This window comes from Dipodomys spectabilis, unplaced genomic scaffold (genome assembly GCF_019054845.1).
Source record: "Dipodomys spectabilis isolate Male_0828 unplaced genomic scaffold, ASM1905484v1 ptg000089l, whole genome shotgun sequence".
Taxonomy (NCBI): domain Eukaryota; kingdom Metazoa; phylum Chordata; class Mammalia; order Rodentia; family Heteromyidae; genus Dipodomys; species Dipodomys spectabilis.
The window spans coordinates 9,898,298-9,916,056 of record NW_024870766.1 but is presented as its reverse complement, the minus strand read 5'-3'; the positions used below and the strand labels follow the sequence as shown (position 1 = coordinate 9,916,056).

The 17,759-nt window shown below is 32.6% G+C and overlaps 1 protein-coding gene across 1 annotated transcript in view; it reads right to left on the bottom strand.

Annotated features, from left to right (window-relative positions):
* Positions 1 to 5,531: 5,531 nt before the first annotated feature.
* Positions 5,532 to 17,759, bottom strand: part of Sema3a (semaphorin 3A) — a 222,638-nt gene continuing 210,410 nt past the window's right edge. Inside the window, exons 16-17 of the mRNA XM_042684788.1 lie at positions 10,850 to 10,992; positions 5,532 to 9,735 (exon numbers count right to left, since the gene is read on the bottom strand). Coding sequence (XP_042540722.1) covers positions 9,280 to 9,735; positions 10,850 to 10,992 — 599 coding nt within the window. The 3' untranslated portion in view covers positions 5,532 to 9,279. The remainder of the gene's footprint in view (positions 9,736 to 10,849; positions 10,993 to 17,759) is intronic.

Below are 17,759 nucleotides of genomic sequence, written 5' to 3'. Positions count from 1 at the left end.
TTCAAGAGAATAGAGAACACATAGTATCCATTTTATTTATCTTAAACTGTACATATATTATAGTTATGATTTAGATAAGTTATACTTCGCAATTCAACTTTGAGTTTGTTTATATTTGGAGCAGTTCAAGATAATAATGAATTCAACTTCTTACCCTTCTCAGTAACCACTAAAGGTGTATTAGCTAAATGAATTGCTGATAAAGTTAGACTTGGAGGGTACAGGTCATTGGTGAGAATGCTGAATTTCATGATGGATTTCTTACTGGATAGAAATATGTGCTAGATACTACAGAAGATGAAAAAAGAATCATGGGGATTGCTAGGTGACTCAAGAAATGATAAGAAAGAAAAAAATAAGAGGATGACCTGATCTTCAAAAATGCAGGTTTTTTTTTTGTTTTCATTCTTATGAGTTTATAATTACAAAAATTCAGAAATGGTGCTAGGAAGGGAAGAAGCATGCTTTTATTCAGTGGAGTCTATTCTTTCAAAAACTAAAGACATTTGGGCTGAGGTGTAACTCAGTAACAAAGTGCTTGCCTAGCATATACATGCTCTGGGTTCAATACTCAGTACCATTTTAAAAAAAGATATTGAACTATACAGAAAGTACTATGTTGATGTGTTTTTTTTTAAAAAAAATAGTTAAATTAAATGTTATATTATTGAATATAATAGGCTATGGTAAAATGATATAACAGTACAGCTGGTAAGAAAAGATAACCACATGTGGCTGAAAATTCTAATGTATATCTAACAACAAATTTTAGATATTAAGATAAATTTAGAAAGAACTCATATACCCTTGTGAACAAATTTATTTTCTGAAGTGCAGTTTTTAAGTGGAAGTTGACCTGACGTTTAATTCTAAAGTAAATTGTGGTTATTGTACTTCACTTCTGACAGCCTGGTCCATGAACCAAAGACTACTGTGTTATAAGAGATCAGGAAACTTTACAAAACAATGGTACACTGGAGGACTTGTTTTGAGAAAATCAAGTCCTCATTACAATTTTTAATTTCTTATTATACTTCTTCAATGCTTTTAATTTAAATTACTTAGACATGTATTAAGCAACAATTGGAAGTTTCATATACTGGGGCTGAATACAAACGTATGGGTGTAATCTTTAATTTGAAGAACCAGCATAAGATTTCTTTCTGGCACATATTGACAGAAGATGTTGATAACCACTATAGCTAAGAAATTATCAATGAAAGTATTTATAAAGTTGTTCTAGTCACATATGTAGTCTTAAAATACAAGAATGTTAAAAAATATAAATGGGGTAGTCGGAGAATGCAGCCAAGAAGTCATGTGTATACCACAAAATTTGGAAAAAATAGGGGAAGGATGAGTCAAAAGGGATTGAAAATGTTGAAGGCATGACACAGATCAAGGTGCATTGTATACATACACTTCCTTGTTAAATGGCAAAAAAAAATTCAATTCATGTCCAGAAAATTAAGAATAGTGAGGGAAGGGTTGGGTTGGGAGGATGGAGTGAAAATGTGGGAAGTGGAGACATTGATCAAGATGCACTACATTCATTAACTGCTTTGTTGAATGGCAACTCCTTTGTACAACTAATACTTAAAGATAAAAGTAGTTTTGAAAAGTAAAAAAAGTTGTTTATGTGACATATTTTATATGCAGAACTTTTAAACTAAATATGTTTCTCGTAAAAGCAATATTTCAAAGTATTATTAAAATGGATACATTTACCAATAAAATATTTCCACTTTAAAAGTATATTACGTATAAGTATATATGATTATAGATTCTTTCTTAGTTTGGAACCTAATCATTTATTTTGTTTCAATTCAAACCTTTCTTTTCTTCTTGCTACATTTTAATGGAACTCTTGGCTAAGTATACTGATTCTTCATATTCAAGTATATCAGGAAACTATTGTACTTGAATATAAATTGTTTTGGGTGTATTATAAGCTAAATAATACTACTACCATGGTCATTTATTTAAAAACTTGATAGATTATTGTCCTATGTGTGTGACATAATGATAAAAGGGAATTCAAATATTTTCAAAATGTCAAATCTGTGATAAGATGCATGCTAAATTTTAGTATATAAACTTTAGGTAATTAAATTTCCTTACTTTGTATGAGAGCTGTCAGGTTGCCAGGAGACTCATCTTGATTACCATAGATAACATTTTCTTATATTACTATCACAAGAGTATAATTTAGTACTATGCATAGTAATATTTGTCTATAAAGATTTACGTTGATTTTATTTAACATTTCAATATTAATTTATGATACATTGCAATATGTTATAATTTCTGCGCTAAACATTGATATTTATTACCAAGTGCATAATTTTATAAGACATGTAGATACAATATAGATACTTATCGGTAATGAATATAGACCTTTATGATATAATTAAAACAACAACAACAATATTTAATGACAAGAGTTTAGAAGGGACTAGAATGGAAACAATTGCAAATCATATTCCAGTTTCCACAGAAGAGAAGTCAATATATTAGTCTGAATAATGAGAACTTTGGTCCTCTAAGGTACTTGTATGTTTTTAGTTTTTTTAAGGGTTAGGAAACTCAAGGAGAAAATTCATTAATAGTATATTTCTAAAGTTAATGAGTAGACAGTGTATGATAAAAATAAAGCAATCCTAGGATAGCATATTCTCATGCTCTCAAGTAAATAATCTCATATTTGTAAAGATTCCATCAATTCAGTAACAGTAACTCTCATGTGGATACTGGATATTTTTTCTGGTCCTATTTAATATTTATTGGGTAATAATTATCTCAAACCAAATAAAATATAAATAATGTCATCTGACATGCTCATGGGATCAAAGTAATGTGAAGAGGAGATTGAGCAACAATTGTGAAATTGGTAGATGTAAAGGTCATAGACAGATGCACAAAGCTTAGTCAGTAGCTCAATTCAAGTGAAATTTATTGAAAGCCATGTAGAGAACTAGACTTTAAATTAAATGGTTCATAATTAGCCACAATTTAAAACACTGAATGAGCAAAACAAAAGTATTTGAGGAGTATTAGAAAGGCCACTCTTATTTGAAATGTAAGGATACAAGCTTTTCTGAAAACTGAAGTTCCTTTAAAAAGACAAACCAAAACAAGAACTCTAAAGTGGAAAGATGTTTGATTGTAGATTCAAAGTTTTTTAAAAAAACTTTAAATTTCCCTAGACTTAGCTATCGACGAAACAAAACATTAAGAACAAGGCTACACAAACAACATGGATTAAGATGCATTTACTTGTGGTCTAATACTCTAGAGTCCTTACAAAGTAGAGGTAATTGAGACTTCAAAATTAGCCAAGCTGTGATGACTTGAACACATTTCGTAGAACTTTGGCTAAAGTATAATATAAATAAACATTGTATCCATAAATATAATGTTTAGATTAAAAGAAATAAAATACATTCTTTAACTATATAAGAAAAAACTAAAGCCTTAATGCATTATTGGTAAGGGATTGACAGATTCAGGAAGAAGCTTGGTATCATTTTTCTTTTTCAGATTTCTTTCTTTACTTTTGTGTTTCCTTTTTTATATAATTCTCTCTCTCCTTTCCTTCCTTCCTTCCTTCCTTCCTTCCTTCCTTCCTTCCTTCCTTCTTCTCTTCCTTCTCCCTTCCCTCCACCCTCTTTCCCTTCCTCTTTCCCTTCCTCCTTTCCTCCTTCCTTCCCTTCCCTTCTCTTTCTTTTCCTTCCTTCCTTCCTTGCTTCCCTTTCCTTCCCTCTTTTCCTCACCCCTTCTTCCCTTCCTCCTTCCCTCCTTCCTTCCCTCATGCCTTCCCTTCCATTCCTTCCTTCTTTCCTTCCTTTCCCTTCCCTTCCCTTTCATTCTCTTTCCTTCTTTCCTTCCTTCCTTCCTTCCTTCCTTCCTTCCTTCCTTCCTTCCTTCCTTCCTTCCTTCCTTCCTTCCTTCCTTCCTTCCTTCCTTCCTCTATTTTGTTTTTTCCTCTTTTATTCTCTTCTCTCTTTCCCCTCTTTCTCCTCCATGGTCTCTCTTCTCCCATTAAAAAAGTAAGTTTGACTTTTAATCATATGGGATAATCTTACCTGTAAAATTGTTCAGCTCTGATTATCCATACAAATTCAGCCTTGAACTAAATAGGTCTCATAGTTTAACTGGATGATTTTGGAAGCCACATTGATAATGAACAATGTGATACTAGAATCCAATGCTAAATATTCTAAAATTATATGAGTGAGGTCATATTGGGGACAAGTGAACTATAAATGAAACTTTCATTTGAACTGGGAATACAAAGGGATCAACCAACTAAGTTAGTTTCCCAACTACTCATTTGTGGGATCAATTATAGATGAAGCATTGTAGGTTAAGCTAGAGAAAACATTTTACCAGAAAGATAACTTTGAAGATAGTTATAGGAATACTGCTCAATCCTGTTGCTTCAAGTGAGTAAAAATAAATAAAGTCAACAATAGGAAGGAAGATGAGAGGGGAGGGAGTGGGGTGTGAGTAGGAGGTAGAATGTTGACATATGGCCTTGTGAACAGGATGAGAAAATAGAGTGCAATAATTAAAACTTTGGGATAAAGGAAACAAATAAGTTACTCAAAGCAATGTGACTTCTTTAAACACTGTGTTCTACTTATTTGGAATACTTGTTGGGGTAGGGGCGCAAGTAAAATTCACACCTGTCCTCCTTTCTTTTTATTTCCTCCACCCAAATTATGTTTCTCTTTGTATCTTCATGACAAAATGGTGTGGATGGGTAAATCATAACTCACATGTCACTTTCCCCGCTGAAGCATTCCATGATCTCTCTACACTCATTAATTCTCTTCTTTTTGAACCTGCAGTATTTTCTCTGAATTCCAACTTGGCACTTACTAAATTGCAAAATGGCTCTTTTCAACCATGATTTATTGTGTTCCTTTTCTGTGCTTGTCATGCTAGGCCTTGGGGGCAGAAACAAATTGGACAGAAACTATCCTCATGAAGCTTATAGTCTAGGAAGAGAGATATAGGGAAATAAACAAACCACATCACCACAATTGAAATAAAAAAAAGAAAATATATGGCACAGATTCAGCACAGAAAATGTGGCTATTGTTTTCCAGGGCTAGTCAAATCAGGAAAGATTTGCCATGCATAATAATGATAAATCATGTCACTATTTCTTCTATTTCAAGGTGAGCTCTTTGAGAGCAGGAAATATGACTTATACATTTCAGCATCCTTGTCGCTTAGCAATCTTAGCAATTGTTTGATCTTGACATAATCATCAAGATCTGTAAAACTCAACAGGTATGCATCTGCTTATACAGGATATAACGCATAGATGCTTGAGTTTTTACATTCAGAATCATTATTTTCTTGTATGATTGGGTACTATTTGATACTTTTGCCTCTAGCTGTGTGCATCTGCATGTTGGAAATGAATATTTTCTTTGGTTAGGCTGGTAGTGGAATTGCCCTTACTATGTATGGCAGTTTTATTGTCTAGCTCATTAGAGTTATCTTAATTAATACAGCAATTAATCAATCAATAATTTTATTAATAAAATACAGTATCATTAATAAAGTAATCATGCAGCAATGAATTAAGTAGATTATGAATAGATTAATGTTTTCTTCTGTATGAAAACATTTTTTTGCAAATATTAACATCGACTTTGAAATAACTGTTTTGGAGAAGGTTAAAGTAAAACCATGGGTGCCATTGGCATTAGGACAGCTTATTGATAACATTTTATCATACAATGAGGTGATGTTAAATTCAATTTGTTAAGTTTGTTTTTGAAACCATGGTATATTTCTGTTAAATTGAAATATAATAGATTTGAAAATGAACAGATTTCTATTAAATTGAAATTATGTAAAAAATGAATTCATAAGATATAGAATTCTTTAAATAAAGTTATAGCAGTGACTCCATATTAGTAAAAGCTTCCCTGTGCTAGTCATCTAGCATTTTTATAGCTCCTGAATGAAAGCAAACTGTTTGTTATAATGATAACACTATAAAGCTTCATCTCCATATTTTCTTTTCTGGTATGACATAAAGCAAGCAATATTTAATTTAAAGGGCATAAAATTCACATCATTACCATAAATATAGAATCCAGTATACAGATGACTACAATGAAGAAATCTGCTATCTAATTATGCAGCAACCTGACTGTGCTTCCCAAATTTGTCTAAGCTTATGTTCCTTAACACCATATGGTACAGGGAACAGTAAAGACATCTGAATTCAAATATTTTGAAGAAATGTGTATTTAGCAAGTGAATACATGCTAGAAGGAATAATTTACAGCAGCAGTTTCATTACATTTCTCTTCAGTTTTCTCGTTCCCATCTGAAAGGCAGTGACAGATACAGATATGGAACATACTTGCTACCTGGCAAGAAGCATGCTTACTGAATAGGCACATATCTTCTGCCCCTAAATAGTACAGAAGCCACTTTTGTCCCCTGTGTGGGCAAATCTTGCATTTAAAATAAGATTCAATACACTAAAATGGAGTGTTTAGAGAGACTTGTATTTTACACTGTTCTTCTTTTCAAAATTATTTACATTTCTTTTGCCTAATGTGTAGGTAGCAAATGTATTAAGCACATACCATTAAAAGTCACTAAATCATACAAAAAATAAGCATAAAGTGTGTGCATTTGCATGCGTTAACATTTTACATTTGATTTCAAAGGGGCATAGCAATTCCTCAGTTGTGATACACCGTTTTCATACATGAAGATGGCTGTTATAAACTGCCCAAGACTCACTTCTTGAGTCTCTTAGCCAAGTTCTGATTTTACATGCATATGCCAAAGTCTATGAAAACTGAATTATTTAATGGGACACTAGTTCTTTTTCGTGCAAACTACCCTCTCTCAATACATATTGGCAGAAGATTATGATGGTAATGGGAATTATTTGTTTGTAAGTTACTTCTATAATTTTCTTTAAAAATGTGGACCTCATGGTTTATAAGGACATGCTAGTAGATTTGTTTGTTTCTGATACTTTTAATTGAAGGATATTTTTTCTATTGATATTCCATAATGTTAAACAAAATGCATTTAGATTTTGGAAGGCTTCCACGAGGGTGTCATACAATCTCTCTCCCTGCAAATCCTTCATTGTTAAGGACCAGAAGAAATAAGATATTTCTATTACAAACAAATTTGTTTGGAATGAAATTAGCTTAGAATGAAATACAACACTGAATTTTAGTATCGTTAAGACAAATATACCAAAATAAAAGTAGGCCCTATATTTGAAGCATTCTGTTCTTTGATTTATATTTCAAGCACTATTTTATGTATAGGTGTGTGTTCTTCAAACAATTTAAAATTCATCTTTCATTTGAGGACACACTTCCTAAAGCAATACCCTGATTAGTCAATTGAACCTAAAATCTGATGAATTTTTAAGATTTTTATTTGAAATAAATGTCAACAAATTGTTTATTTGAATAGTCATTAAAACTGAAACATGAACTCCCATCTGTGAAACATTTTAACTGAGAGGGAATAACAATTCAATATGTTCTGAGGTGAGAAATTAATGCTGAGCTAATTAAAATCCCAAGACACCACAGTTAAAATTTCAATGTCACTTCATTCATTAGCAATAGTATATTTTCATTTTTGTGCTTGGTGAAGACGTAGGTAGGAATATCTGAAGTGTGAACACGGAGCACAAAATGGATTATGCTGAAAATCATAGTTATCTTGATGTCAATTATTCTCAAGGAATCATCTTCAGATAACAAAGAGATTCTTAATTTAAAAAGCTTTATTTTATTTTCTAAATTATTATGGAAAAAGGAAAAGAAGTTTACATTTTCTAAATGTGGGTTATGTCCTGGAAAATAGTTTGTGTAAATGTCACTCCTGTTTATGTGAAGAGTCATATAACCTTTATATATGTGTGTGCATGTGAGTGTGTGTGTGTGTTTGTGTGTGTGTGTATAATTTGTTCAAACAAAGTTAGATAAGAAGCAGCTGACTCAGAAAGGAACAGTTGGGGAATATGATTTTATAATGTTGTTCTGCATAGGTTTGATTCCTCTCTTATTTCCAAAATCAAATATTGACTGAAATAATTTCTATTGAAATTATTACAGAGGTCTTATGTCTCAAACCACCATGTGTGATTTCAAGCACAGAATTAAGAGATGTTTTCTGTTAATACTATACAAAGACAGTGCTTATAACTCTGATGAAACTTTCTTTTCATTTATCCACTGAATGTCATAAAATGTATTTAATAAACTGATTTTTCTTTCCTTTTATGTTGTCTTAATTTTCTGGTTTTCTAAGAACATTACACATGCTAGAATTAACTTAGATAATACTTGAAGAAGGGGAGTTGTGAACAGCTTCTTTTTCTTTGATTTCCTCAGAGAACTAAAGTATAATTCATATCTTTATTTGAGAATTAACAATTAATAATGTAGACATGTCTCTAGAGAAATATCAGTTATCTCACCTACAGAATTGAAAACAAAAGTGGAAAAAAGCAGCACACAATTGGAATTTTTAAAACAAACTATATAGCACGATAACTGTAAGAAACCTACTCTAGCTTAGAAAACAACTATTTTTTACTGCATATTTGTCATGGTACATTTAAATTATGGTTTTAATAAAATACATCTTTAGGTCAAAGCTGAAAGAAGACATCAGTAGTAGATCAGTGTATTCCATTTTTTCTTCTGCATGATGGATGGTTTATGCCTTTTTTAAAATATTTCCACAGACCATTTCATTCAGTATCGTTTTACTTATGTTACCCCTCCAGTACATACAAACACGAGTGCTGGTAGACAAAAATATCCTTGAATCCAATCACATTTGGGAATATTCATCAGTTAGTAAATCCATGCAGTTTATTTTGAAATTCTAGTTCAATAAAATGGCTTTGCTGATGCAGTTTTTTTTTTTTTTCATGTCAATATGGCAAATGTCATTTTTATTTCTCAGGCAAAGAAGAACATGAAACCTGTACAATGAAATCTCCCAGGAAAACATGAAGTCTGCTGAAACAAACTTTCAAGCTCACCTGTGTTCTCTATTAGGTGTTGGAATTAAGGAGAAAGCTTGGTAGGAAAGTAACTCATGGACTTAATTTATAAGTGGTGGAACTCCGCTGAATTTCCCACCATTGTAAACATCCACATAATGCCATGAAAAAAAGTTCACGTATATTGCATTTTATTTCCAGTTATTGTCTAGGCAAGGTTTCGACTTGTTTGAGGTTTCCAAGGGTAATGCTTCTTAGACACTCCTGGGGGCCCTCTCAAATTCGTGGGTCCTCCTGTTTCTACCTTTCTTATTTTCTTGCAAGTGCTTCCATTTGTTACTGCTCCCTTGAGAATGTCCTGGCCTCTGCCGACGTTGTTTTCGGTCCCTTTTCCAAACTTGTTCACAAAACTCATCCATGGTGTTCAGGTTGGGGTGGTTGATGAGCTGCATGAAGTCTCTGTACCAGATCTTTTGGCTGGGTGTCATGCTGTTGGACAATTCTTTGGTCTTAGAGCTATCTCCATCATCATCTCTATGAAGAAGTTCTTCCAAATGTTCTGTGTCAATGACCTCCAGGGTCACTTTAAGAAGTGTTTGCATGAACCCATGCTCCACTGCATGGCACAAGTATTTGCCCGAATCTTTCCTCTGCAGACTGCGTAGTAGGAGTCCTTGTTCTGTCCTGATGATATGATCATCCACTCTGATCTAATAGAAAAAAAATATTGTAAAAGACACATTCTTGATGGAAATATACAGTCTGAAACTCTACGCCAGTAAAATTTTAGATTGACTCAGGCAAAATTTTAGCAGGTACCAATATTTCTTTTCTTTTTTTTTTTACATTAAGTTTTTTTTATTGTGAAAGTACTGTACAAAGAGGTTACAGTTACATGAGCAAGGTAATGAGTACATTTCTTATCCAGCATTGTTGCCTCTTCCTTTGTTTTCCCCTACTATCCCTTCCCTCTCACCTCTTCAGCTACCACGCGCCTAAATTGTAAAGTTGGTTTTTCGAACTTTAGATCTGTTGGTAGATCTGTTGGTCACTGCTACCAGCTGTGATCATTTCTCTCTAGCTGAACTAATTGTGCCCAATCGCTGGCTTAGATGGAGTTTTGAAGAGTTCTTTTTGCCCAGTCTGGTCTCAATCTGAGATCTCTTAATTTCTGCCTCTCAAGTAGCTAGAATTACAGTCTTGAGCCACACCACCCAGCTTATTTAATGCCTTTAAAATGGTGTTAAAGACTTGAAGCTCTCACACTGGTAATTTTGATATGCACTTGCTTACTTCTGAGAGAAAGCTATACCTGTAGTAGAGAAATGTCTGCGTTGATTGAACTACTGGGACCTCAACTGATTTATCCTAAATCTAAGACATATTCTTCCATTTGAGGAATAAGTTGTGGGTAAGGAAAATAATTTAGAATATAATTTTTAATTGAAGGAAAGTTAAAATTAGTGGACAGATTCCATTTTTAAAATGCAGAAATAGAGTTAAAAATAATTGCTTTGTCTATATGACTGCTAAGAAATAAGTATACTAAATAAGTATACTAAGAGATAAGGAGACTCCACATTGTATTCCCAAACTGCTTGGGAAGCAGAAACTCTCACCAGGTCAAATTTGTTTCTCTAACTCCTCCACATATCTTTCATGTAATCAGTCCATAGAAAATATTTTTGCAACCAATATGTTATTGATTGGTTAAGAATAAAGATAAGAGTTTTTAGTAGTTTTCTTGCCTTCAAGGCAACAATACTAGGGTAACTTAACAGTATAGGTTACACTGGAATAACAGACTGAATTATAGGCCAGTACCTCTTCTTTTCTTTCTTCATCTCGCCTCTGGAATTGCCAGTAAACCAGAGCTCGCTGAGACTTTGGACTGCATTCCAAGAATGTGCTACTATTCTCTACTCCATAGATGATTCTCTCCTCCAGGCTGTGGCCATGGTGATTATCTGGACAGTGACGAGAAAATGAAATGAAGAAATGTCAGCGAAGTTATCTTAACCCTCCAAAATATTTATATGGAAATGCCAGAGATAAGTTATTTCAAAATTGGAAGTTGTTTTCAAATTGACTGAAGATGGCAGAAATGTCAAAAACATAAGCTTTCAGATCCCAAATGCCTACCTAAAGAGAATAAACTGTAGATAGAAAGCATATGCAGAGTTTTGTTTACCAGTAAATAGCATTACACTAACAAAATCAGTAATGTGTATATTATGACTACGGATCTCTACACCACGAACCTAGTCTTAATAGATTATTTTTAGCCCAAGCTCTATGCTCAGAATAATGGGGCCAGTGTGTAGTTTGCTTATTCTCAAGAAGAAAAGGTTTGGGACTGGACTTTGGAAAAGAAGGACCTGTTTCTGAAAAATGAATTTGCTTCTGTGTTTTTGTTCTTCATCTGTGAAATTAAATTTATAAATCAATAATATTTATCTAGTATTTTATAGAAAAGAAAGATCGGGAAGCTTATCCTTCCCACCAGTAACCTCTCAATAATTCACAACTTTTTTTCCCCTGAAGGTTGATTGGTGCAAATTGTTTGAGATCGCTTGGAAGAATGATGCATAATTATCATGCAATGTGGTTTCAATTGTTTTTATTTGAAAAGGACACATCTTTTATTATTTTCAGAAATCAGGCCATCAAATATTCTCTGATATGTAATAAAACGCAGCAACACCAAAATGTGTTTCCTGATTAACTTTCTATTATTTTACCCTTGATGTAACCTCTTACAATGTGGTAAGTGAAACAGAGCTCAGATCAAAAGTAAGACACAGGGAATCTAGGTAAAGCTCTTTTGGAGAACATAACTCCACATTATGTTCTGTAATCTTGTTTCCATTATGACATCTTGTACAATCTGGAACTCATTAAATTAGTTTAGAAGATAATAAATTGATTTCACATACATAGAAAACTGACAGTGTAGACAGATAAAAAAAGTTTATTCTCTATTTCAAACTCTAGCTAGGTTTTTAATTTAAATAATGTATCCCCACCATTTTCTTGGCATCACTGTGACAGTTTTACTCTTATCTTGATAACCTTAATGTTTATGTCTAGCAGGACCCATAGGATTTGCTATCAGTAGGTTTAGAGCCTTCCAAAAGGCTGCCTCTATCCAGTTCTAGCCCTCATCTCCTAACTCTCACCTGCTGCGGTTGCTTTCCCCAGATCACCCTTTGTTATCTCCAGGAATGTCAACTTCAGAGGCTGCTTTTAAGTTGCCCTGGGTATAGAATAAAATGGCTAATATTGGGAATTAGCTCTTTCTTCTTATTGAAAAGATAAATCCCATGGAAATAGGAAAAATGCAATGCAAAGAAATTGCAATGTTATACTGATCTTAAGTCACATTAAAAAAATATTGGATACATATATCATCTACAATGACGACCCCTCTGAAAGTCTTACTGTGTCTTAACTTGAATAAATACACTGCATGCTGTTGTGTTCATTTGCAAGACAACTATTCCCAGGTGAATTGGGTAACCGTGTCCAACAGTGTCTGGAAAGTCTTCTCTGGTTTAGGAAATACCATGAATAATTAGAATAATTAGATATAATCATTAGAATAATAATTAAAATGTCCTGTCATCCATACTATTTACATGGACAACATTTTTCTTAAATTTCTTACATAATATTCATTTGTCTGAACAAGAAATGATTTTCTTCTTAGTAATACACCTTTCATTTAGTCTCTCTAAAAATGTATTTAACATTAGTTACCAGAGATAACTCTAGTAGATTCAGAAATAGTCAAACTTCTTCTCTCTCAGGAGCCATGTCTGTAAGCCTGTCTTCCTTATCTTGAAATTTATTGTAATAACTGACTTGTCTTCCATCTGACCTGTTTAAATTGCTATCACATAAGTTAGTTCTCTCAAAGAGAAATCTGTTGAAATCCATCAAGACATATGGCTAAAAAGAGCATGTACCTTAAATAGTGAGAAAGAGGAGGCCTTCAGTAAAAGTGAGTGCACTGTTTTCAAAATCCACAGTTTGAGCTTCTTTCCAATTAAGCCAAACATTTCTGAGAGGGAAAACCTGTTCTGTTTTTAATTTTCTCTTTAAAACTTTTTTCAATGATAGCAAACCTTTCCCAGAGTAATGAAAAAAAATCATTTTCTTACAGAATATTTTCTTACATTAAAACAAATTTCATCTTCTACATCTCTATAATTGATTCTGTTATAAGTGATTTAAACAAGAATCTATACAAACTTATTTTATTGTATTAATGCTTTATGATCTTCTTTGAGAAATACAATGGCATTAAGACTGTTGCTTATATGAACAAAGTAACTACAGCTGCTTCATTTGGTTCATTGGCTTGGTGTCAATTAATTTGCTTTGGGGATTAATCTTGCTAATACATTAAGATCTCATTCTATCTTAAGTGTGCGCTTCCTTTCTCTCCTTTCTATAAGCAAAAACAAAAATATCTTCTAGCTAGTAGCCGGTGAAGCTGCATGCCTGTCATAACAATTGTGCATCGTAGTAAGCCCACAGAGGTACTATTTTTATTTCTTTACTTAAAGATTCTCCTCTTTTATGTTTTGCTAGGATTTGCTGACATCAGCCATAACATAAAAAATAAATTTCCATTGGATTCAGCTGTTCATTTTAATATCTGTGTAGCAAAACATTTGTACATTCTTTATATTTGAACTTAGAATCAGGACTTATTTCAAGTTGCCTTAGACAAGCAACCTCATATTTTGGTGTTCAAATATAATATTGTATCAATTGTAATAACTTCTAAATAAAAAATTTCCAAATAATAAAAGAAGGCTCACTCTCTCTCCTTTTTCTTCTCTCTGCTTCCTTCCAACACTCCTCGTTCTTTTAAAAAAAATTCACAGTTGGAATTATTTTCAGCAATGTCTTCTCACATGCCAAGTCTCTGCTTTTTTTTTTTTCAAATATACCATCAATGTAATTATTTGTTAAAGCATACTTTAAACATGCAAATAACAGTGTACTGTACTCTAAGTACTTTTTCTTATTGTATATTGAATCCATGATTATGCAATACAAATAAAAAGTTTAATCAAGGATGTATTGTTAATTAAAGATAACCTGAAAGAGGTGAAATCCTACATTTCAGGGTGAGTGTAATCTAAAATCACCCCCTGAATTGAATCAGTTGACCTGAAAGGAGTTGCTAAGGATCAGTGTGTTAATGAAAAATGGCTATTATTTTGTTCTCTTTAGCCAATGCTAAGCAAACTCCATGGCTTAGGCACTGTGTGTATGACACAGTATTTTGGAGAGTGCTGTCCATTGCACTGAAGTGATTTCTTGATGTTCCCCATTGGGGGACATTCTTTCTGGTTTAATTTTAAGAAATCGTTGAGGTTCTCTTTAAACAATGGATTCGAAGCTCAGAAATGCACTTTATGGTTCCATTTCTCCTTTTCATTGGATGAGTCAGGAGTATCTAGCTATCTCGTATCTACTCTATCATTCTATCACTCTACCGTCACCTACATCAATGATTAGCACAACATCTAATCACAGTCATAGTTATACACATGTTGGGTGACAGTCGTGACATGGCTTTTCTGTGAGTTTAAATTGTTAATCCACATCATAAAATTCTTTTTTTTGGGGGGGGGTCCGATCATGGGGCCTGAACTCTGGGCCTGGGCGCTGTCCCTCAGCTCTTCAGCTCAAGGCTAGCACTCTACCACTTGAGCCACACCGCCACTTCCGGCTTTTTTCTTTTTTGCTTATGTGGTGCTGAGGAATCGAACCCAGGGCCTCAGGCATGCAAGGCAAGCGCTCTACCACTGAGCCATCTTCCCAGCCCCGACATCATAAAATTCTTATTGAGTATCCTTGCCTGAAACAAATTGTGTCATGTTTTCCAAAATTAATCATACTATCTCAAGCCATCAAATAAAATATTGCTGCCTCAATACTTAGTAAAACACCATTTTTGCATATCTCTTTACAGAACATGGAATTTTGCATGCAACAACTGTTACACTTGTGTCCACCATAATATGTGCTCTGGTAATTCCAGGCGAAAGATAGTTATGAATTCAAAGCAGATAACTGCACTGGGTTTAAAAAATGAAATCTCAGGTAACCACCATCCACAAAACAATTATGCATAAGACTTACTTTAAAGTTTAGTCATAAAGCATAGAAATAATATCTTTGACTGTGATAAAATATTTCTTCCAACTACTGGTGGATGGAGACATTTCAACAAATTTAATGTAATAATGCTACAAAGTTGATATTCGAGATGTGGGAGAAACAGAAAATGACTTAAAAACCCAAAATAAAAAAAATCCAAATATCACATAATGAAAATAAAAAGAATTGAAAAGGAGCATACATATTTCCTCACAACTCCAGAGAGCTATTTTAATAAAGGTATAACTATCCAGGAAGAAAGCATCCACAATCAAAACAAATCAAAATATATTTCACACTCATAAAATAACTGTGTTGTATCTAATCTTTCATCATGGAACCTACGGGTAAGCAAAAAAAGGGTGAAGTTTTAAAATTTACATAATGAATTCTCCAGGGTTTGAATAGTTAAAAATAATAGAAAGCAACTGAATATTAAAATTATTTTAAAAGCACCACAGTATGCTTGAATAACAATGTTAAAATATGTTGCAGCTGTTGATGACAAGAAATAATGTTTTTAAGAAAGCAATCTTCAATTAATCATTTCCTTTTTTAGTGGGATAATTTATGAAAATTAAATGAGGCTAATAAAGCAGAAAGAATGGGAGGAAAGTAAGAAGTTAAATAAATTGCTTCCTTTTGTAACAACAGAAAGTCATGATATCCATCATTTGGCCAGAAATATCATGTTGCTAAAGGCCTTATTTAGCATGTGATTCCCTGCCCATTATAGCTAAAATAGAGGCATCATGTTTCAGCTTTCCATTCATTTCATTCTCAATTTTAACCCCATAAATGTCTCCCAAGATTGAAATTTGAATAATGTCACAATCTTAGGCTACTTAGTTTCAGATAGAAGACAGAGATGAATGAGGTAGGAGACCCTATGTTCATTCAATTTCTGACTTCTAATAATTAGAATTTAAAGTCTTCCCTCTTATTAAAAGTTAAATTTTATAAATAATAAATATAAAAGTCAAACTTAATTTAAGATTGAGGTAACTGGGTGTAATTATTTTAAAATATTTAAGTCATGTACAAAATACAGAAATTACATAAAAAAATCGAATTCCAGGCTAGTTTTTTTTTAAATGAGCTTTGTCTTTAATATTTTTCCCCATAATATTTAGCGTGACTATTGAAGCAAAGAGGAAAAACAAATGTTGCCTATGAAGTCTTGCTAAAATTAAAAGGTTGTAGCAATGTGTTACTTAAATAAAAATATTATCATTTAAGTGTTGCTTACTAGATTCTAGATCCCTTTTTCCATAAATACAAGAGTTTTATCAATAGAAAAGTCTGTTGCTTAACTTCAAGTGGATGAAAAACATATATTTAAGTAGCAATAACTTGAAAGACATTTTTCTGATTAACCAGTACCTACTAAGATAAAATTAAATATTTAAAAAATTTAAAGGAAGACAAAATGTCATTCATCAGTGGCATTCATGTATATTTTACCTATTTTTAAAATGTCTAACAACCAAATTAATGTTCTCATATAATAGGTATTATTTTTAGAAATTTACTAAAATATTAAATAATTTAAAATTCTTTAGAAGAACTAAATACATTACAGTACATACAGGGATCTTGTGTCTGCGTGTATCTCAAGATAATGATTAGCATATTAGTTTTCCAATGCTTCCAACTAGTTTCTTGTGATTGTGAATGGATTCTACACTAAATGTTTATGACTTAATTTGCCTACTAGAATGTGATATGTATATATATATATATATATTACATAAATACATATATATATATATATATGTTTTACCAAGGCTGCAACTTATAAATTCAAAAAACTCAATTAACCCTTATAGAAAATTTCAACAAATATCAATTTGTTAAACTCAATGTATATTGTTATGGTCTTCAAATTAAGGTATGTTTTGGTATTTGGGATTATCAATCAGGATATATCATTTAGAACTTTAGAATCTTTCTTGAACTCATGGGTTCTTATGAATTTGTTCTTCAGATATGATTGTCTGTATATAGTTAAATAGATATATTAGCAGATAATCTAGGGAACTTAAATTTTATTATTCATAATTATTTTATTGGTGAGATTCTCTAACATCTTATTTTTAAAATATAATGATGAAATCAATGTGTTGTAAAATGAATTGTGAAGCCAGGCCCCAGAGGCTCATTCCTATTATCCTAGTTACTTATTAAGTGGAGATGGGAGGATCATGGCTTGGATTTTATGAGACTTTTATCTTCAATTAACCACCACAAAGTCAGAAATGGAGATGTGGCTCCAGTGGTAGAGTATTAGCTTTGAGCAAAAAGCTCAAGAACAGTGCTTAGACCCTGACTCCAAGCCCCAGGACAGGAAAGCAAAACAAAGCAATAAAACAAACTTTGAAACCATTTGAATAATTGTACTTGATATCTTTTGATGCCATAGGCTGTAATAATTTTTAGGTTAGGACAAACAGAGGCTTGTTTACTTACAAAGCCATACAACAATATATGTATGTATGTATGTAGGTATGTAATATTTGTATGGAGCATCTGGAATATTTTATTTTCATGGTTT